General features: G+C 37.0%; 1 protein-coding gene across 12 annotated transcripts in view; it reads left to right on the top strand.

Moving 5' to 3' along the window:
- The window catches only part of dhx15 (DEAH (Asp-Glu-Ala-His) box helicase 15), a 53,062-nt gene that overhangs the window by 10,774 nt on the left and 24,370 nt on the right, over positions 1-17,918 (top strand). For all 12 annotated transcript variants that reach the window (XR_015494570.1, XR_015494568.1, XR_015494569.1 and 9 more), the window contains exons 5-6: positions 1,636-1,854; positions 9,159-9,326. Coding sequence is in view for 2 of the 12 variants with exons in the window: in NM_001115141.1 (NP_001108613.1) it covers positions 1,636-1,854; positions 9,159-9,326 (387 nt within the window). In the remaining 10 variants the exon portion in view is untranslated. The remainder of the gene's footprint in view (positions 1-1,635; positions 1,855-9,158; positions 9,327-17,918) is intronic.

Below are 17,918 nucleotides of genomic sequence, written 5' to 3'. Positions count from 1 at the left end.
ATTTATAAAACTGTTCTTTGTATTTGTATTATTATTATTATTTAAAAAAGCTGTTGTATCGATTTAGTATCAGTATCGTGATATTTAATTTAGGTATCGTATCGAAGTCAAAATTTAGGTATCGTGACAACACTATTGCATGGCTATTGCATCTTATTCTTCTGTATATTACTTAGAATAGATAATTATGTTTCATTTATTTTTTGCCTTTTTGCCTTTATTAGATAGGACATTAATGAGACGGGAAGCGAAGTAGGAGAGAGGGTGGGGTAGGGTCGGGAAATGTCCTCGAGCCGCGATTCGATCTTTGGACACCCTGAAGTGCAACTGCACCATATGTCAGTGCGCTAACCACTAAGCCACGGGTGTCCAAACTTGGTCCTGGAGGGCCGGTGTCCCACAAAGTTTAGTTCAAACCCCAATCAATCACACCTGGACAAGCTAATCAAGCTCTTACTAGGCTTTCTAGAAACATCCTTTCAGGTGTGTTGAGGCAAGTCGGAGCTAAAATCTGCAGGACACCAGCCCTCAAGGACCGAGATTGGACACCCCTGCACTAGGCTATTGCGCCAACATTTTACCAATATTTTATCACTTTTTTTTTTTTTTTTACATTTATATTTAGATTTTTTTAAGTACATATTTATAAAGCTATTCTTTGTACTTTTTTATTAATTTATTTATTAAATAAGCTGTAGTATAGATTTAGTATCGGTCATCAGCTTTTTAAATCCATTAAAAAATGTTTAATATTTAGATTTTTTAGGTATACATTTATAAAGCTGTTCTTATTTTATTTATTTATTTAAAGCTGTAGTATAGATTTAGCATCGGTATCGTGGTAATTAATTTGGGTCTTGTATCAAAGTCAAAGTTTTGGTGACAGCACTATTGCATGGCCACTTATTCTTTTGCATATTACTTAGTATAGATAATTATGTTAACGTTTTTTAAAACCTAAATCTTTGCATTGATATATTGGAATATTTGTACACATATTTTAACTTTTTTTAAAAAAAATTTATTTAAAATTTTTTTGGTTTATAAAGCAATTTATTTTACTTTTTATTTATTTATTTGTTTAATATTTATTTAAACATTGACAGTGCTCATTAATCAATAGGGCTGGGTATCAAGTTCGATTCTATCAAGTATCGAAAAATGTCTTCCATTCAGTACCAAGTTTACAATCATAACAGTGTTAGTGAACCACGGTAGTACAACAGCAAATCTATACCAAAAATTACTAAACTAAAATAAACGGATGTTGTTGACACCCTGTGAATTACTCTATGAGAGGATATGATGTCTTTATAGAAACAAAAGTCCATATGAGTAAAACCCACAACCAGATGTTTAAAGGCTGATGTATACCTCTGTGTTTAGACGGGACGGTAAATATGACGTTGTTCTCTCTTCCGGCTGCCATTATCAGTCGCACACAGTTTTTCCCCCTTTTCTGAATGTTGTCAAAACATTATCTTGGAGTTTTTCTCTTTTTGTTTGAGCAAATTGTATTGCAAAAAATGTATTTGTGATGCTCTCCTATTCACTGCTTCATAATTTTGCCCAAAAATGATTACTTCCGCTGCTGAGAGCCAGAAATGTGAAAAGGGTCCATTTGTTTCTCCTCAGGTCATTGTAATGAGCGCCACTCTGGATGCCGGAAAGTTCCAGGTTTATTTTGATAACTGCCCCTTGCTGACCATTCCCGGCCGGACACATCCAGTGGAGATCTTCTACACACCTGAGCCTGAGCGGGACTACCTGGAGGCGGCCATTCGCACGGTCATCCAGATCCACATGTGTGAGGAGGACGAGGGAGATGTGCTGCTCTTCCTCACTGGACAGGAGGTAATGTCACTGATTTTTTTGGAGGATTTGATTAAATGGGGTTCGTTTGAAAAATTCTTGACCGTTATTTATTTTTCTCAAGGTTTGAAATGTACTTGAATTCTTAGTAGTGTCCTTGATACGATTTTCTTAGTTTATTATAAATGATTTCCTTGCCCTTGAAAAGCATAGGATGTAATCGAAAGTGCTGTACAAGTGCTTGAATTTCATTTTTCAACCCTGTGAAAAATGCAAGCATTTTACTTTTAATCCAGCTTGATGTGCTCTGGCAGCTAAGTTCATGTTTGTTAAAGAATGAATAAGAACACTAACAAAATATGCATGTTTAAGCATCCTGACAGAAGAGTCAGGGTTAAACTGGTAGGAGTTTCCCCATTAGCCTTGATTTTTGTGAGTTGAAAAAGCCAATATACTATGAAAATATTAGTTGTAAAGTAGTTGATTAGTAATGTCATAATTCTCACCAGCTGGCGCTTTAAATGTTTAATCACTGTTTGGAATTACCCATTGATTGTGGTTTGAAAAATAGTTGATTATATAATATTTGATAACAAATGATGAAATGATTGAAATAAAATAAAATAACTTCAGTAAATTGTAGTAGTACTGATAACCAGTAACATATGGTTCTAAAAAATATGCTTTTTTATGCAAATATATATATATATATATATATATATATATATATATATAAATATAAAAAAAAAAAAAAATATATATATATATATATATATATATATATATATATATATATATATATATATATATATATATTTTTTTTTTTTTTTATATATATATTTGCATAAAAAAGCATATTTTTTAGAACCATATGTTGCTTTGGCATTTAAGTCACTTTTTATAATTGCAGTCAGAAATAATGTGAAATGGGCTACCCTCAGTCCTAGAAAATCTAACTGTTCAGTCTACAGTTGAAGTCAGAATTATTAGCCCCCCCCCTGTTTATTCCCCCCAATTTCTGTTAAACGGAGAGATTTTTATTCAACACATTTCTAAACGTAGTTTTAATAACTCTTTTTAATAACTGATTTATTTTATCTTTGCCATGATGACAGTAAGTAATATTTGACTAGATATTTTTCAAGACTCTTCTATATAGCTTAACGTGACATTTAAAGGCTTAACTAGGTTAATTAGGTTAACTAGGCAGGTTAGGGTAGTTAGGCAAGTTATTGTAGAACGATGGTTTGTTCTGTAGACTATCGGAAAAAAAACTTAAAGGTGATGATAATTTTGACCTTAAATTGGTTTTTATTCTAGCTGAAATGAAACAAATAATACTTTATCCAGAAGAAAAAAATATTATCAGACATGCTGTAAAATGTTCTTGCTCTGTTAAACATCATTTGGGAAATATTTTTTTATTATTATTTTTTTTTCTTGAAGCATTAAATGCATATTTCTCTTTTTCTCAAATCACTGTTTAGGACAGTCACTAGTGCAGTGTTTGTACTGTGTGATATTCGGCATTGCCACATTACCGATATGCATCTCCAGAGTGATTAGTCGCATGCCATTTATTTTTCAAATAAAATCCACATTTTATATAAGAAAGCAATAACAAACCTCAACTGTGTGTGCGCGTTCTCTTGTTTTGCTTGTGCGTGTATGTGTGGCTTTGTGACTTCACATTTGAGATGCTCATTATGAGGCACATTTGTCATTTGTGACATTTTTCAAGCCGCCTCACACACAACAGTTAAATAGTGCAGAAGAGATCAATGCTTAGATTGATAATGGCCATGAACACAGCTGGCCTTGGCGGAAACCTGAGAGAGATGGCCGAGAATGACCCAGATTCAGCCCTGAAATTAAGCCATTTATTATTTCACGTCTCTTGCAACCAGTGCTCACCTGAGCGCAGTGGTGGGTCAGGGACCCACCCAAATGATAAATACGGTCACACACGGAGAAACGCCAGCGCTCCCCCACTATATACCAGCATCACTTCTGTTTCTCCTTTTGCAAATATTGTACAAATTAGCCTAATTTTTCGTATGCTTTATGGAAGGAATAATTGACAGTGGGCTGTTGAATTATTAGGAAATTAATTCACACCTGAGGTCATTGTTACACCTCAGGCAGGAGTGTATTAATCTGTTTATACTTTAATTCTCACACCCAAAGCCACCGTTCAGATGTTGTTTTAGACATTTGTCAGGTTTTTGTTCTTAAACTGTTTCTGTGTGTAGGACTAGTTTCTTACACATCTCGTCTAGGGCTGAACAATAATTCGATATCAATACATATCGCGGTACATTTTTTTTCAATAACGGTGATGTGAGTTTTAAACTCATTTTCGGTATTTCGATATAAATTTGCATATAAATACAGGGCTTGAAATTGCGACCATTTTGGTCGCATATGTGTCCGAAATGCGACCTATGCAAATGTCCGCTAAATGTAAAATCTAATGCTGTACACATCATCGCTAAAGAAGCTCGCCTTAAGTTTACACTCGACTAAGTTTACACTGAAACTGCGGCTCATAACAAAAACCATATTGCACCAGGGTTCATCGCGAGAATCCTGCTCTTCCTGCTCATAAATTGGTGCGGCTGACTCGTATGCAAATGAAGATCAGCTCATAACGAGATCGAGCATTTAAAATGACACAAACCGAAATCAAAACTTTTTTTTAAAGAGTGATAGAACTGAGACTTTCTATTGTCCGGTCTTTATTGAGATGTATATTATTTTTCTATGTAGTTACTGATGACTGTTTTGCAGCTTTCAGCATTGAATTGAATGATTTATTATAGCCTTTCGTTTCTTTTGTTGCAGAAATAGTATTTATTGATTTGATCATTTTCATCATCATTAATATTCTATAAATATTAGACATTCATTTTGGAATTATAGCTTTATATATATATATATATATATATATATATATATATATATATATATATATATATATATATATATATATGCTGAGTCTGAGAGTTTTATTCGATAGTTTTTCACATTTCTTTTTTGTAAAGGCTAAATACAAATAAAAAGTAAACATAATTTGTTTACATTATCAAACATAAATTGTACATTATCGAATGTGTAGTTTATAAACAACAGCAGAAGTAATCATTCTTCGTCTTCATTTTATATATTTAATATTACTTTTTAAAAATATAATTTAGGTTTTTTCTTTAATGCATAAGAAAACTGTATTTTTTTTTTTAAATGCATAAACAGTGTAAAGAAAATCAACTGGTATTTATATAGTAACCAAAACAATGTATCAAAAAATAAATAAATTAAACTAAATTAAAGTGAATGAATGACAAATTATTTTTAAAAGTAGATTATAGATACATAACTTAATGGTTTCATATACCAGCAACATTTCAACCATTTAAACAGTTATAAATGTTTGCTAGGTTTTTTCTAACCTGTGTAGCTATGGTTCGTTCATGTTAAGAATAAATAACTAACTGTTGTCATTATGTTTGAACTTTTGGGTCATGTGATTTCATATTTCGCACTTTTGATCTTCCATTAAGGCCACATATTGTGTATGAATGCGCTCTGAGTTTCACTGTACGTTGTGCAACCTTTCTGGAAACGTTTCAGTCCACTGGAAGAATTTTGTGATTTGAGACAGCACTTAAAAGGGCTGACACCCTGATCAGTGCACTACTGAGCAAGGCTGCTGATTGAGACGCAACCAAAGAGTTAGCAATCCAACAATCCACTGCTAAGCAGACTGTCCGAGTCTATTTAAAACGGTACTTCCTCCATTAAAGTCTCTCACTTCCATTCTCAAAGAGAAGTCATATCTTCGCACCAATCCACCTAATCAGCTAATTTGACACCCTATTTATTAGCGGCAGACTCCCGTCATTAGTTTCTGCAGTGGCTCCGGTCGTGTACATCCGTTTTCATTTGCAGGTGTGAGATTGATCGCTGGCTCATTGCGAAATGAATGAAGTAAGTTGCAGTTGGAGTGTCTCCACCACCATCGGATGATAATTGAGTGGAGATTTATTGATGCGCAGGATTGTTCTCTTTGCTGTGAACTAATCATTATCAAGTCCAGAATGTCAGCGCATACAAGCCAGTTCATCCTCGTCCTGCACGGACCGATTCTATGTTTAAACTTTTGATGCATTGAACTGTGCGTTTTTTTTAGTGGCTTTTTATGTTAATGTTACCCATCTACTGTTTTTTTTTGCATAACAATAACCCTGCTTTCTAATGTGCAGGTTTCACACAACCAGTTTGTGTTGGTGCAGCATGAAGGAACAGATACATTTAGTGTCCAGCTACAAGTATTTAGGCTTTTACTCGAACAGGAGCTATCCTTCCAAGCACATTATAGGCATAATTGTATTAATCTATTGTAAATAATACAGTAGTTTTTTTACCGTATATATACATAAATGCAATTAATCTCCTCAAAGTTACATTATAATTGTGTCTAAATGCTGTAAATTGGCTTGTAATGCATTGCTCGCAGATACATGCCTTAAAACCACATGCAAATGATCAACTTTTTGGTAACTTTATAGGTAAACTTTGCAATTACTCCACTAATCATGTATGTTTTTTTTTTCCCAACTGTGGCTTCTGGTCAAATATAGTCCCAACTTGACATTGCAGATCATTCAGTATGAGTATTGTGGATGCTCACATTGTAATATCATAATCATGTTTACCCTAATTAATCTTATTTTTGGTTCAACTTGCTGTCTATTAAGTGGTCAAAAATACAATAGAAGTCATTGGGAACTAACTATTTGGTAGTCAAAATTTTACAGTGCTTTTTTTTTTCTACATAAAGTTCTATCTGCAGGAAAAAGTCATAAATATTTCCAAAAATGTACTTATGATGGCCTAATATTACTGTTTAAATTAAACATAAATCTTCTGAAATTCCCACTAGCATTTGGCTGTTTGGCCATGGCTTTGGCAGGCTTATAGCAGTGCTAGTGTTGCAGGTATTCGCTTTGTTAGCTTGTTAATGTGCTTTTAATTGGGTTAATGGAGTTCATATGGACTTGGGCAGTTCAAAGGCTGCTGTGCTTAAGCATTTCCCGTCTTAAGCAAGTGATGAGACTAATGATCACAGCGGAGTCGGCCATTATATTTCACCCATTTAAAGTATGATTGAATACGTTAAAATCTAGGCCAAGAACATGGTTCTTAGGCTGGTCACATAACAGCTCATTTTGCTGCTTTAGGTCACCTCACTTTAGTCGAGCAATTTACGTGGTTTGTCCACTCTGTTTTAGAGGATAAAAAGCTTCTATATCTTCTCTTGTGTTCTGCTAATTCAACCAAACTCTACAGAATGACCTAACTCTGTCGGCTTTGCGCAAACTTTCAAACAGCAATTAGTTTTAAACCCCACGATCTGTCTGAAAGAAAGGAAAAAACCCTCAATGATGGGCTGGGGGGTGTTATTTGTTCAACTTTGCTCGTTCAAATCAGGCCTAAATTACCACTGATTAAGATTAGTTTACTCCTTTACGTCGGTGCCATCTAATTTGCATCTGCAGCATGTAGATTAAAGCGGCCATTTAAAATGTTTTCCTCCACTATTGTAGCGTGCCCGCTGCGAGGAGCGTGGGATCTGGATTTGGCGTCCTGCTCCAGGTGCAGGCTCTTCTGCATTGGCACAGCCTCGTGTCCCGCTCTCCCCAGTGCCTTGGCAGCACGGATAGCAGTCCTCCTGACAGCTGCCGCTTCCCAAGGGCTGATGGACTATTAATACTTTGGCTAATTTGATCAATCCATTCAGATTTGCCTTGTCCTGCTCCGTTGTGGCAGAGCTTTGATTAAGATGCACATGGCCACCGGCGCCATTTTCTGCGCATATTGTACCCCAGGGAGCTTTTTCGGCGCGTGCACAGACTACCGTTCCCGGGATATCAGCAGCGTGCTTACGAGCTTTAATGCTTTTATGGATAAATGATCGGCTATGCCTTCTTAAATACGCAGTGAAAGAGTCTCAAGTAAAACGTCTATGAGATATTCAGGGCCTTTCAGTGTTGCAGTGCATGTCTTCATATCGATAACGGCTTTATTAAAACTGCCTGAAGTTTTTGTAGAGATCATAGCTGGCATGTTTTATCATCTCTCTTTCCTGCTCAAGTCGCACTACCCGCATTGACCTGAGGATGGTGCTACTGGATAAGCTATAAACTCCATTTCAGTGCCAGTTTTGATGAGCAAAATGTGCTTGTGTATGAAAAAAAGACACAGCTTCGCAGTTAATACCAGGCATTTGTCAAAGTGAATGAATTGTCTGACGAATGAGGGAAGGAATTTAGTAATTGCGGTCTAGATTTGGGCTTTATTCTGACGTTCTTTTATAATGTGTAGTTAATAGTTCAGTAAGTGCTTTTTAAATATCAAGCTAGTATCGTCTCTAATTATCTGTGACGGCTGTCATGTATTTCTAGATTTCAAGCCACCATGTTTGTGTACGTTCAGCATCACTTAACGGATCTGCTCCTGGTTCTGCATCGCTGCAGTTTTCTCATCTCGCATTAGCTCTACTACATTGCCATCTGGAATAATAAAGCGTGCGTGTGAGTGTACACGTGCCCTTGTGACTGCCGCTGTTGATAGCTCAGCCATAGGGATCTTACCCAAGCACCATGCACGCCTTGCACTCCAGTTCTCGTTTTCTCACTTGGTTGACATAACTGGCTCGTCAAGTGTATCGCAACTAAACCACCCAAGCCTCAGTGGTGCTGGTGCGTTTCCAGCATCGGGGAATTGATCCAGCAGTTAATGATGTTTGTAAAAGGTTGGAGATTAATGGCTTGCTGATCCAAAACCAGTTGATATGAGATGAAGTTGGACCAACAGAGGGCAGATCGTCGCAACTCGCTGATCTGGAGTGTCTCATGTTGTGAAAGCTTATGAATTGTAAGCATTGTTGTCAAGTAACACACCGTTCTCCCTGTCTTTAAAGGGATAGTTTAGGCAAATTGAGAAGTCTGTCATGGATTTGCTTGCATATCGTTTTTATTTTGGTGGTTTTAAAGCAATGGTGGGCTTAAGTTGCATTGGAGTTGGAAAAGTCTTGAAGATATGTTTCTAGTTAGTGGTTTTTGGATCCAGTTGGAGATTTGGAAGAACAAATCAGAAAAAAATATGCAATGATACAATGCTTTTGTCACTGCTTAGATTGCTAATATATAAATACGTTGCTACTGTTTGTAATGCTTATTATGTTGGATATACTTTTCGAAAATACTTTTTGCCACTTGTTTTGGCTAAATTTTATACTTAATTTTGGTCTGTGGCCTTCTAACTTTGGTTTGTTTGCATTTTAGGAAATCGACGAAGCCTGCAAAAGGATCAAACGTGAGATTGACGATCTCGGCCCTGATGTTGGAGACATTAAAATCATCCCGCTCTACTCCACACTGCCACCACAGCAGCAGCAGAGGATCTTTGAGCCTCCACCGCCTCGCAAACCCAACGGAGCCATCGGCAGGAAGGTAAACATGAGACTCTGAATAACGTGATCATCACAAGATCATAAATAGTCAACTGATCTTTGGCAAACTCAACATGTTTGTGAAGGGTATCACTTTTAGTCCATGGGGATTGTTTATTTTTATTGTCTGATACAGTATTGAAGAAACGAACTACACTCCTTGTTTCCTTTCATCCTCATGCTGTTTATTTTTTGCTTTGGTTAAAGGGGTAGTTCACCAGTAAACTAAGACAATTTACAAAGTATTTACTCACCCACAAGTAGTGGCAAACCTTTTGGAGTTGAGCAACAAAATGTATAGAAAATGGTTGTCAATGGCAGTCAGTGGTAGTCTTTGGTTACCAGAATTCTTCAAAGTATCTTTGTGTAATTGTAATTGATGACAGAACTTTTGGTTTTGGGTGAACTATCCATTTAACTACCCTTTAAGTACATTGAAAAAATGATGAACACACAACACACACATAAACAGCAGTCAACATTTTCAGATCAAAACTGACCTAAAACTGTTGAACAGCATCAAATTCTTTTCTTATAAGCTTTTTGATCCACTTCAAATGTCGACTACTGTCTGTATGTGTTTTATAGTTATTGCATCACAAGTTCACTCAGTCAAAATTTTCAAGCAAAGTATATTAAGAGTTTTTTAATGAAAACAAAAAGGTTAAAACGACATGAGACTGAATGATTTTCATTTCTTGGACGAACTGTTCTTTCACATTTGTCAGCGGGAGATTGTCAAACAATCAAGATAACTATACATGATTGTATAGGCTTCTTCAATCCATTTAATGAAAGAAGAAGAGGAGGAGAGAATGACTCAGATCTGTCTAGTGGAGGGAAAATAATGCGCAAGAAATCATGGAAATTAGGTTTACTTTTCTCTCTCTCTCACTCTTCCATCTTTAGCTTTGGTATTGCAGTGACTCATAACATATGCTGCTTTTGTCAGCATATGATTCTTTTCTCTTATCCTGGAAGGAGAAAAATTACTCATCCTTCTATCATTTGAAAAGTCTTGGAGCTGTAATGCTTTATTTATTTTTATTGTGGAGTCTGTTTTAGACTGCTTGCTTTCACTCCCTCCTGTTCTGCTTCCCGACATGAATATGGTCATTTGGCATTTGAGTCGTGTTGGTTTTTGTAAGAGCTCATCCACTGTAAAGTGTCTTTCCCTCCTCTGTCATTCTTTATTCTTAGCACAAGGTTGTGCTGATGCAGTCGTCCTTTTGTTTTTGTCTATTCCTGGTTTATTGACCTTACACTTCATGCACGAGCGGGCGAAGCCATTGCAATCTTTTTGGCTCGACACTTCCGGTCTCTTGCACTTCCATTGGTTTTAGATGTTTAAAAAAGGTCTCGTTATGCCACTTGATGTTGCAAACTGATATTTTTTATTATTCTTAGTAATTTCTCCTATATGCGACTGAATTGGTTGCTCTGAAACAATTGCAAAATCGAACACGCCTTTATGTTGAATAAGGTCAGTGGGGGTGCACCAATCTAAAAATTCTGGCCAGAAACCGAAACCGAAAGTGCTGGATGCAAATGAAACCTGAAATGCTTTGTAATAGTGACTTACTTTTTTAATTAAATTAAATAATGTAATCGTTTTTTAAGACTTAAATTTTATTTAAATGGAAACACTTTAAAATAATTGTCAATTAGTTAATAAACAACATGAATAAGCAATTATTAATACATTTATTGCAGTATTTATCCATATTTTTTAACATTATTTAATGGTATTTAACTTAAAGAGCACCTATAATGCATTATAAAAAGTCATATTTCGATTTTTGGGGTCTCCCAACAACATTTTGATCTGCATGCAAGGTCAAAAAACACTTTCATTGTCTTATAATATGCAATCATTTTTACCTAATTATTCCAACTATTCCGTATGATTTGTTCAGCATTCATTTGTTCCCAAACCCCTCCTTTGCGTGATGCTAATCTGCGCTGATTGGTCTGATGACTAAAGCAGGTCGCACACCAGAAGCGCCGCGCAGCGCCATACATTTTAGAATTCTAAACATGGGTTTCTATCAGGATACACACACCGGCGCCGCAAGTCGGCGGCTGTCGGCGGCGCCCGTCCACGGCTTAGGACGCAGTTCATTTTTCAGCCGCGCCACAAAGCGCCATCTGATTAGTTTCATGTTAAATATCATTCGAATGTGCGCGTCTGGTGTGCGATACTTTAAACTGTCATGTGCGCGCTGTGTCGCGGCGCCGAGCGGCGCTTCTGGTGTGCGACCTGCTTAAGCCTGCTGAGATTGATCGACTGCTTTTAGTGTAAGACTGAAAGAAGCGTCCACCACGGTTTTAAAATAGCCAAAATACAGAGTATATGAGTGTGAAATGCAGTTACACACCAGCATATTACTCTATTTTTATCTATAACCCTAAGTTTTATTCTTACTGTGAGCGCTGTGAGTCTGAGAATAGCGCATTATAAAGGAATCGTGTTATTATTCTTAATTAATAACAACGACACACATTCAGTATTAATCCACGCAGTGGCAGGTTTTTGAAAACTATTTTGAAAATTGACGGCTCCGCACGCGTGTAGGAACAGCTGATGGTGGCCCTTGCAACATCAAAAAAGGCAAAGGATCGCGAGCTCAGACACATTTAAATCGGTAAAGGAAGAAGCACGTGTCGCGTTTTCAATGCTGTTTGGGCTGAAATGGTAAATGCCATTACAAAACAGTAGTATCATTCTGTACTATGTTCGTTGTATTTTTTTGCGCAGATTTTGCTTTTCTGGTGAGCATGTGCTGATCATACACACTAAAAATACTTTCTCAACAAATCTAAGTTGATCATTTTTACAAATTTAAGTGGACTGAACATAAAACAGTAAAGCTGCCCCCCCCCCACCTCCCAAAAAACCGTAAAATTGTTTTGTTTTTACTCATTTTAAATATGTAGTTTGAACAAGCAGCAACAGCCATACATTTGATTGCATAGATAGTCGACTGGAACATTTAGCTATTTTTGGTGGGCCTGAAAACTCAGTGCTTCTCTATTATTATACTTCTCTCACAAACCTGACTACAATATTGAAACACCTGCTGTCTGTGTGACTGGTTTAAAAATGTGACAGAATATCACATCTGATCATCAGCTATGAGTTTGCAAACATTTAGCCGAACATCTGACGAGGAGTAAATCGAGTCCTCTGACAGAACTGCTCCTTTTTCATTATCGCCGGCGACATTCACTAATGTCCTAATGAGCAAACGCAAACATTCAGCCATCCGCACATTCCTGCATTCTTGTTTCTTTAACTTGATGGCTGTATCTGCAGTCTTAAGGAAGTCTTTGCTGCGTGCCTGCGTTGTGTGTTTTGATGTAGCGAACAGCATCTGTATCCACTGCTTTAGATGTCAAGTATCTGCCTCCTCCATTCCCCACCACTAGGGCATTGTGTCATTTCATCTGTCCCCTGACCACTTCCATGTTTAAAGAGGCTCTGGGTTCTCTTAGGTTTGATTACTCTTAAGCCAGGCCATAAGCTGCTTCAGAAGTTCAAACATCTGCCGCTGTTTGCCCGCGCTGTTCTGAAGAAAATGAAAGTGGGCCTGGATTCACGGGGGCTGATGTGAATATGCTGCAACCCCTGTGATGGTGGGAACTCAGAGCTGCTTATTGAGAAGCAGTGGTATTAAAAAAAAGAAGTGGCAAGACATTTCATGGCGTTTGTCTCAATTACGGCTGTGAAATATATCATTTCAGCATCGATATCACAATGTACGCATCTGCAATAGTCACATCGAAAAGATATGCAATGTTGACTCTGAATAATAGTTGACAAGTAGCAGGATTCAACTCTTAAGGATTTTTTCTAGTCAAACTGCCATGTTTAACTATTATTTTCACCTTTTGGACTTTTATGAACTCAGAATGATGGAATTACTGTCTAACAGAGGCTACATGTGCTGCTGAAGATTACAGACACAGATGAGAGGTTTGCTCAGAGTGTCGGCTATATTTTGTGTTGTTTTAAATAAAATAAATAAGGTCCTAAATAAGGACTAAATGTCTGCTGTGTGTAGTTCTTCTGTAGTTGGTTACATATCGGAGACTGTAAGGGTCTGTATGTGTTGCATCTATTTATTTATTTGACACTATTGCAGACATTACAATAGGCTATTTCGCACTGTCATTAAACTGCAGTTATAATCTAATCATATTGATAGAAAAGTTAGTAATAAACATTTATACAGAAGTATTTATGTCTGTAAAGCATGTGTTTCGTGAGAAGTGCTTCTCCTATGATATATATAAGCGACCCGTACAGCTTTACTGTAGACATTTTCTCGAGCGAAAATGTTGACTGAAACTTTGACATACACCGCGCCCACCAAAACGGTACCCTTGGTAGTGGAAACGCAAGCCTGATAAAGGTTACCTGTACCGACCCGTTACGTACTGTACCACTCAGTGGAAACAAGCCAAAACTTAATGTTGTTCATAATGTTATACCTGTTATTTACAGCCTATGCAGACATCAATCGCCTGCATGCGCGCGTCCTCTCAGTAGTAAAAAAAGCAATGCGTCAGCTCATGTGTTATTTTGCGGCTGCAAATACGTCATAACATTTAAGCAGAAATTAAATTTTTGAGTGAATCATACCTTATAAATAATGTATGTGACACTTAGCGCCATTTGAACGACATGTCGGTCCGTGTTGCTGTGAAGACTTGTGCGACCACAAACTCTTGTCGATATATCAGCAAAAACTAAAAGTACTAAGTACATTTACGGTTAACAAATGAATGTTTTTGTATTTGATAATAATGCATAATGTTTATTATTAGGGATGTGTACCAAAACTTGGTACTTCAATATCGGTATCGGTGCTACATTATAAAACACGGAAGTATCGATAAGCTCTAACGTTAACGGTTCTGCTATCAGTACTGGAAAATTATCGCTGAATAAACATTACTCGCGGTAGCATAATTTAACTGACCAACCTTTTCTAATAAATATAATCGGGAATCTTCCCATCTCGATTGCAGAAAGCATGCTGTTCAGACCCATTTATTCTGATGCTATATTTTGGCCTACCTTGGCTTCCACTCAAAACATTTGATGTTTTACTCCTCACTCCAAGCAAAGTCATAAAGCATGTCTTTTTAATTTGAAGACAAGTCAGTTGGTTTTAAAGGGTTGTCGATACAGCCCAGTAAGGATGCTAATGTTTAAAGCTTGTTCGCCTCATGCTGCTTTAAATCCAGAGGTACAATAGAATTGCACTGTTGCTGAAAATGTTTGTTTGGTTCAATACAGAAACAGACAGACAGGAGCCGTCTCTGTTTGTTTGCTACTGCATGTGCTTTCATAGTCGCATTTAATTCAGTGTGATTTGAAGGCAGGGTCTCCCTTATCTGCACAAATATGAAATACTCACAACTGTGTCTGGTCAGCTTCTGTCATAGCCCAGAAACAGCCTGAAGAGAATCTCACATGAGGTTAAATGGAGGTGTTTATAGCTGGTTGCCTAAATAACAGCACATCTGCTTTGATGGCACATGCATCGCACTGTAATATTATCACCTTTTCTTTGAGTATCACAAAAACGCACTTTTAAAAACTTTTCATTTGCAAAGCTTGGCAATCAAACGTTTGAAGCAAGAGTGAGGTTTTTTGAAGAGTCACCAAGGATGCATTTGTTTGATAAGAATAGATTATTTTAAACAACTTTTTTTCTATTTAAGCATATTTTAGAGAAGCTGAATTTTCACATCATTACAAAACATTTCTTCAGTGTCATGATTCTTCAGAAATCATCCAATCTCACTATATTTGGTAAACGTGATATTTAATTTATCTTGTTGTCTTTATCTAACAACATATTTCTTTTAAATCTATTACATGTTCTCAGGTAACGTGTTTTGGCTGAGCGCAAAAATAAGTTAATAATATATTTGTATATGTATATTGACTGATTGCTTGCCTTTTATTTCCTATAATGTATTGCACTTTATACTTGTATAATGACCATTATTGATCATTAAAGCTGATATTCAGCAAAAGAGAGGGTATGTTTTGTATTTTAAAACTGGACTGTGTGTAGGCTACTTAATATTGAGGAAAAAGCCCCAATCAGATGCAATGAATGTTTTCAGATGTCTCCCCATCCGCACAAACACAGAGCAGCAGTGTTTTAGAATGAAAACAGCCTCTCCAGCGTTTACAAAACGCTCTATTTTCAGCACTTAAAACCGTAACCGTAGCAAAACTTGAGCGTTTTATAAAGTGTGAACTCTTGAAACGCCAAATTACAAAACTACAGTATAATGATGAATAGCGTCATGAAAACTGATACGAGCTTAAGAGACTTTATCTGCATAAAATGGTAATTATTCCAAACTTCTGAATTGTGTCTTGTGTCTCCCTTGCAGTATTTTTCTACTAAAAGAGATCATTGTGGGCTTTATTTGAGAGAATTGAAAATGCACTTATTCAAGTGAAATGTTGCTGGCATTAGCCTTGTTCGGTCAGCCTGCCAACTTTTTTTTCTTTTCTTTTTTTATTTCCAGACCACTTGCGCATGGATCATTGCCTCCTAAAAGATGCAATTTCTCAACACCTCATGGTTCAATGAGTATGACTAAGTACTTGTAATGCATTTAGTGTTTTTGCCGTGCTATTCATTCCAACGGCGCTCACCTTTCGATAATTTCCATGGCTACCACTCTGGAATATATTTCACCTCAAAGGTCTTTCCCAGGTGGTCCTGTTTTCTGAAAAGGATGCCGACTGGTTAGGAACCCTCATTTCTTTTTATCGTGTGTCTGCAACGCTCCAGACCCCGCTGTCATTCAGTGGTCTGTCAGGATCACGCTCTGTGGGCATTGGGTCGTGGCCCTCAGTCTCCAGGCTCCAGATGGCCTTTTTTCAGTCAATTCTCTCAGCCTTTCCATGAATATATAGGCAGATGATTCTTTTCAGAAGCTGAATTACATCAGGTCAAAGGCTCCGTGAATAGAGTTAAAAACCCCTCCGCTGCATTACCAAGCCAAGCATTTTGTGGCTTGAGAAAATCCACTTATAAAAGTAGGATTTAAGTGCCTCGGAGGCATTTGAGGAGGCAGAATTACGTGAAGTATGAGGTTTGTCTCCATTATTTGTTTTTCTGCTAGTAATAAAGGCCAGAAAGTTTTATGCAAGTCTGAATTTACATTTGAGCAAATTTAAATTGCAAAAACTTTTTAGCGGAGCACGCCAAAGCAAACATTCCTAATAATATTGCTCCCACTTAGCGTTAGGAATTCAAACAAACCCCTAACCTAATGAATTAAGCTTGAAGCTGTAGGCATGAATTATACCTCATATCGTGTGTTACTGGAAGATCATTTTTCAGTCAAATAGAGAAAAAAAATACCCCAAACATGTTGAAGGTGGGACCTAAGCTGTGTTTAGGGACTGGAATATCAAAGGCTGCATCGACACACAGGCACATTTTTATTTTTTTTCACTCACATCTGACACAGATTGGAATATATTTACATGCATTCTGGGGATGCATTAAGACTTGCAGTGTAAACACATCCATAGAGAGCTGAAGCTGGCATGAAATGGAAATTCACACAATGTGTTTTGATTTCGAATGATTCATCTGTTTGAATGCATCTTTTAGTGAAACGACAGACTACTTTCTGTTGTGTATGCTTTCTCCACTCCTTTTTTGTGACTGAGCGGATGGAGAGTGTGTAACATTATTAAAAACATTCCCTTTTTAATAAATTCCTCTCATTCACCATTGGTCATCTATTAAGTTAAGACAGTCATTTTGGTTTTGTTTAAACTTTTAAGTCTCATCAGTAGTGGGAAAAGCTAAAGATATCCATTTTCTACCACTTCCAGAGGTAGTCCATTTGATTGGATTGCTTTCATAGTGTACAGTCATGTTGTCGGATGCATTTGAACAGCCACAGAAAGCTTTTTCAGCCTGCTGACCCCATCACATGATTGTTGTAGGACGTGTTGTGAGAAACGCACCAATGCAAGGTATTCATACTTCGCTGCGTTGTACCCAAACAAGCATTTCATCAAAATTGTACTTGCCATTCACATTCCTTGAATTGGGTTGCTTTGCGTAAAGCTGTGTACCATGGGTTTGTTCATTCAATAGTACTCATGCGTCACACTGAGTGCTCATGTGAAAGTGTTCTAGAGTACTGAAAGAAGAGGAAAGGGTGTCTATGCAATCTGAACACAAATGTTCAGGCTCATTTGATTGCATGTTGATTCCAGGTTGAAACAGGGCCTGTTGATTAAATTTGACTCAAAATAATACGTTGTTTCTCATGCTTTTGAAGGAATAGTTCATCTTCCAATGAAAATTAGCTCATAATTGACTCTTTCTCAAGTCATCCATGTTGTATTGAGCTTATTCCTCACGAACCTAGCGGTGATGCCTTTGGAACATTATTGGCTTGCGGCTTCCGGTCTTATCCACTCCCATTTGGTTTTCAGATGTTAAAAATCACTTGTTATGCTGCTTGGTTGCACGTTGATATTTTCTACGTACAGTCATAAACGTAAGTTTGTAGAGCAGGGGTGTCTAAACTG

This window comes from Danio rerio, chromosome 7 (assembly GCF_052040795.2).
Source record: "Danio rerio strain M-AB ecotype USA chromosome 7, GRCz13ab, whole genome shotgun sequence".
NCBI lineage: Eukaryota > Metazoa > Chordata > Actinopteri > Cypriniformes > Danionidae > Danio > Danio rerio.
The sequence above is the reverse complement of the archived record's forward strand: the minus strand, read 5'-3'. Positions and strand labels throughout refer to the sequence as shown.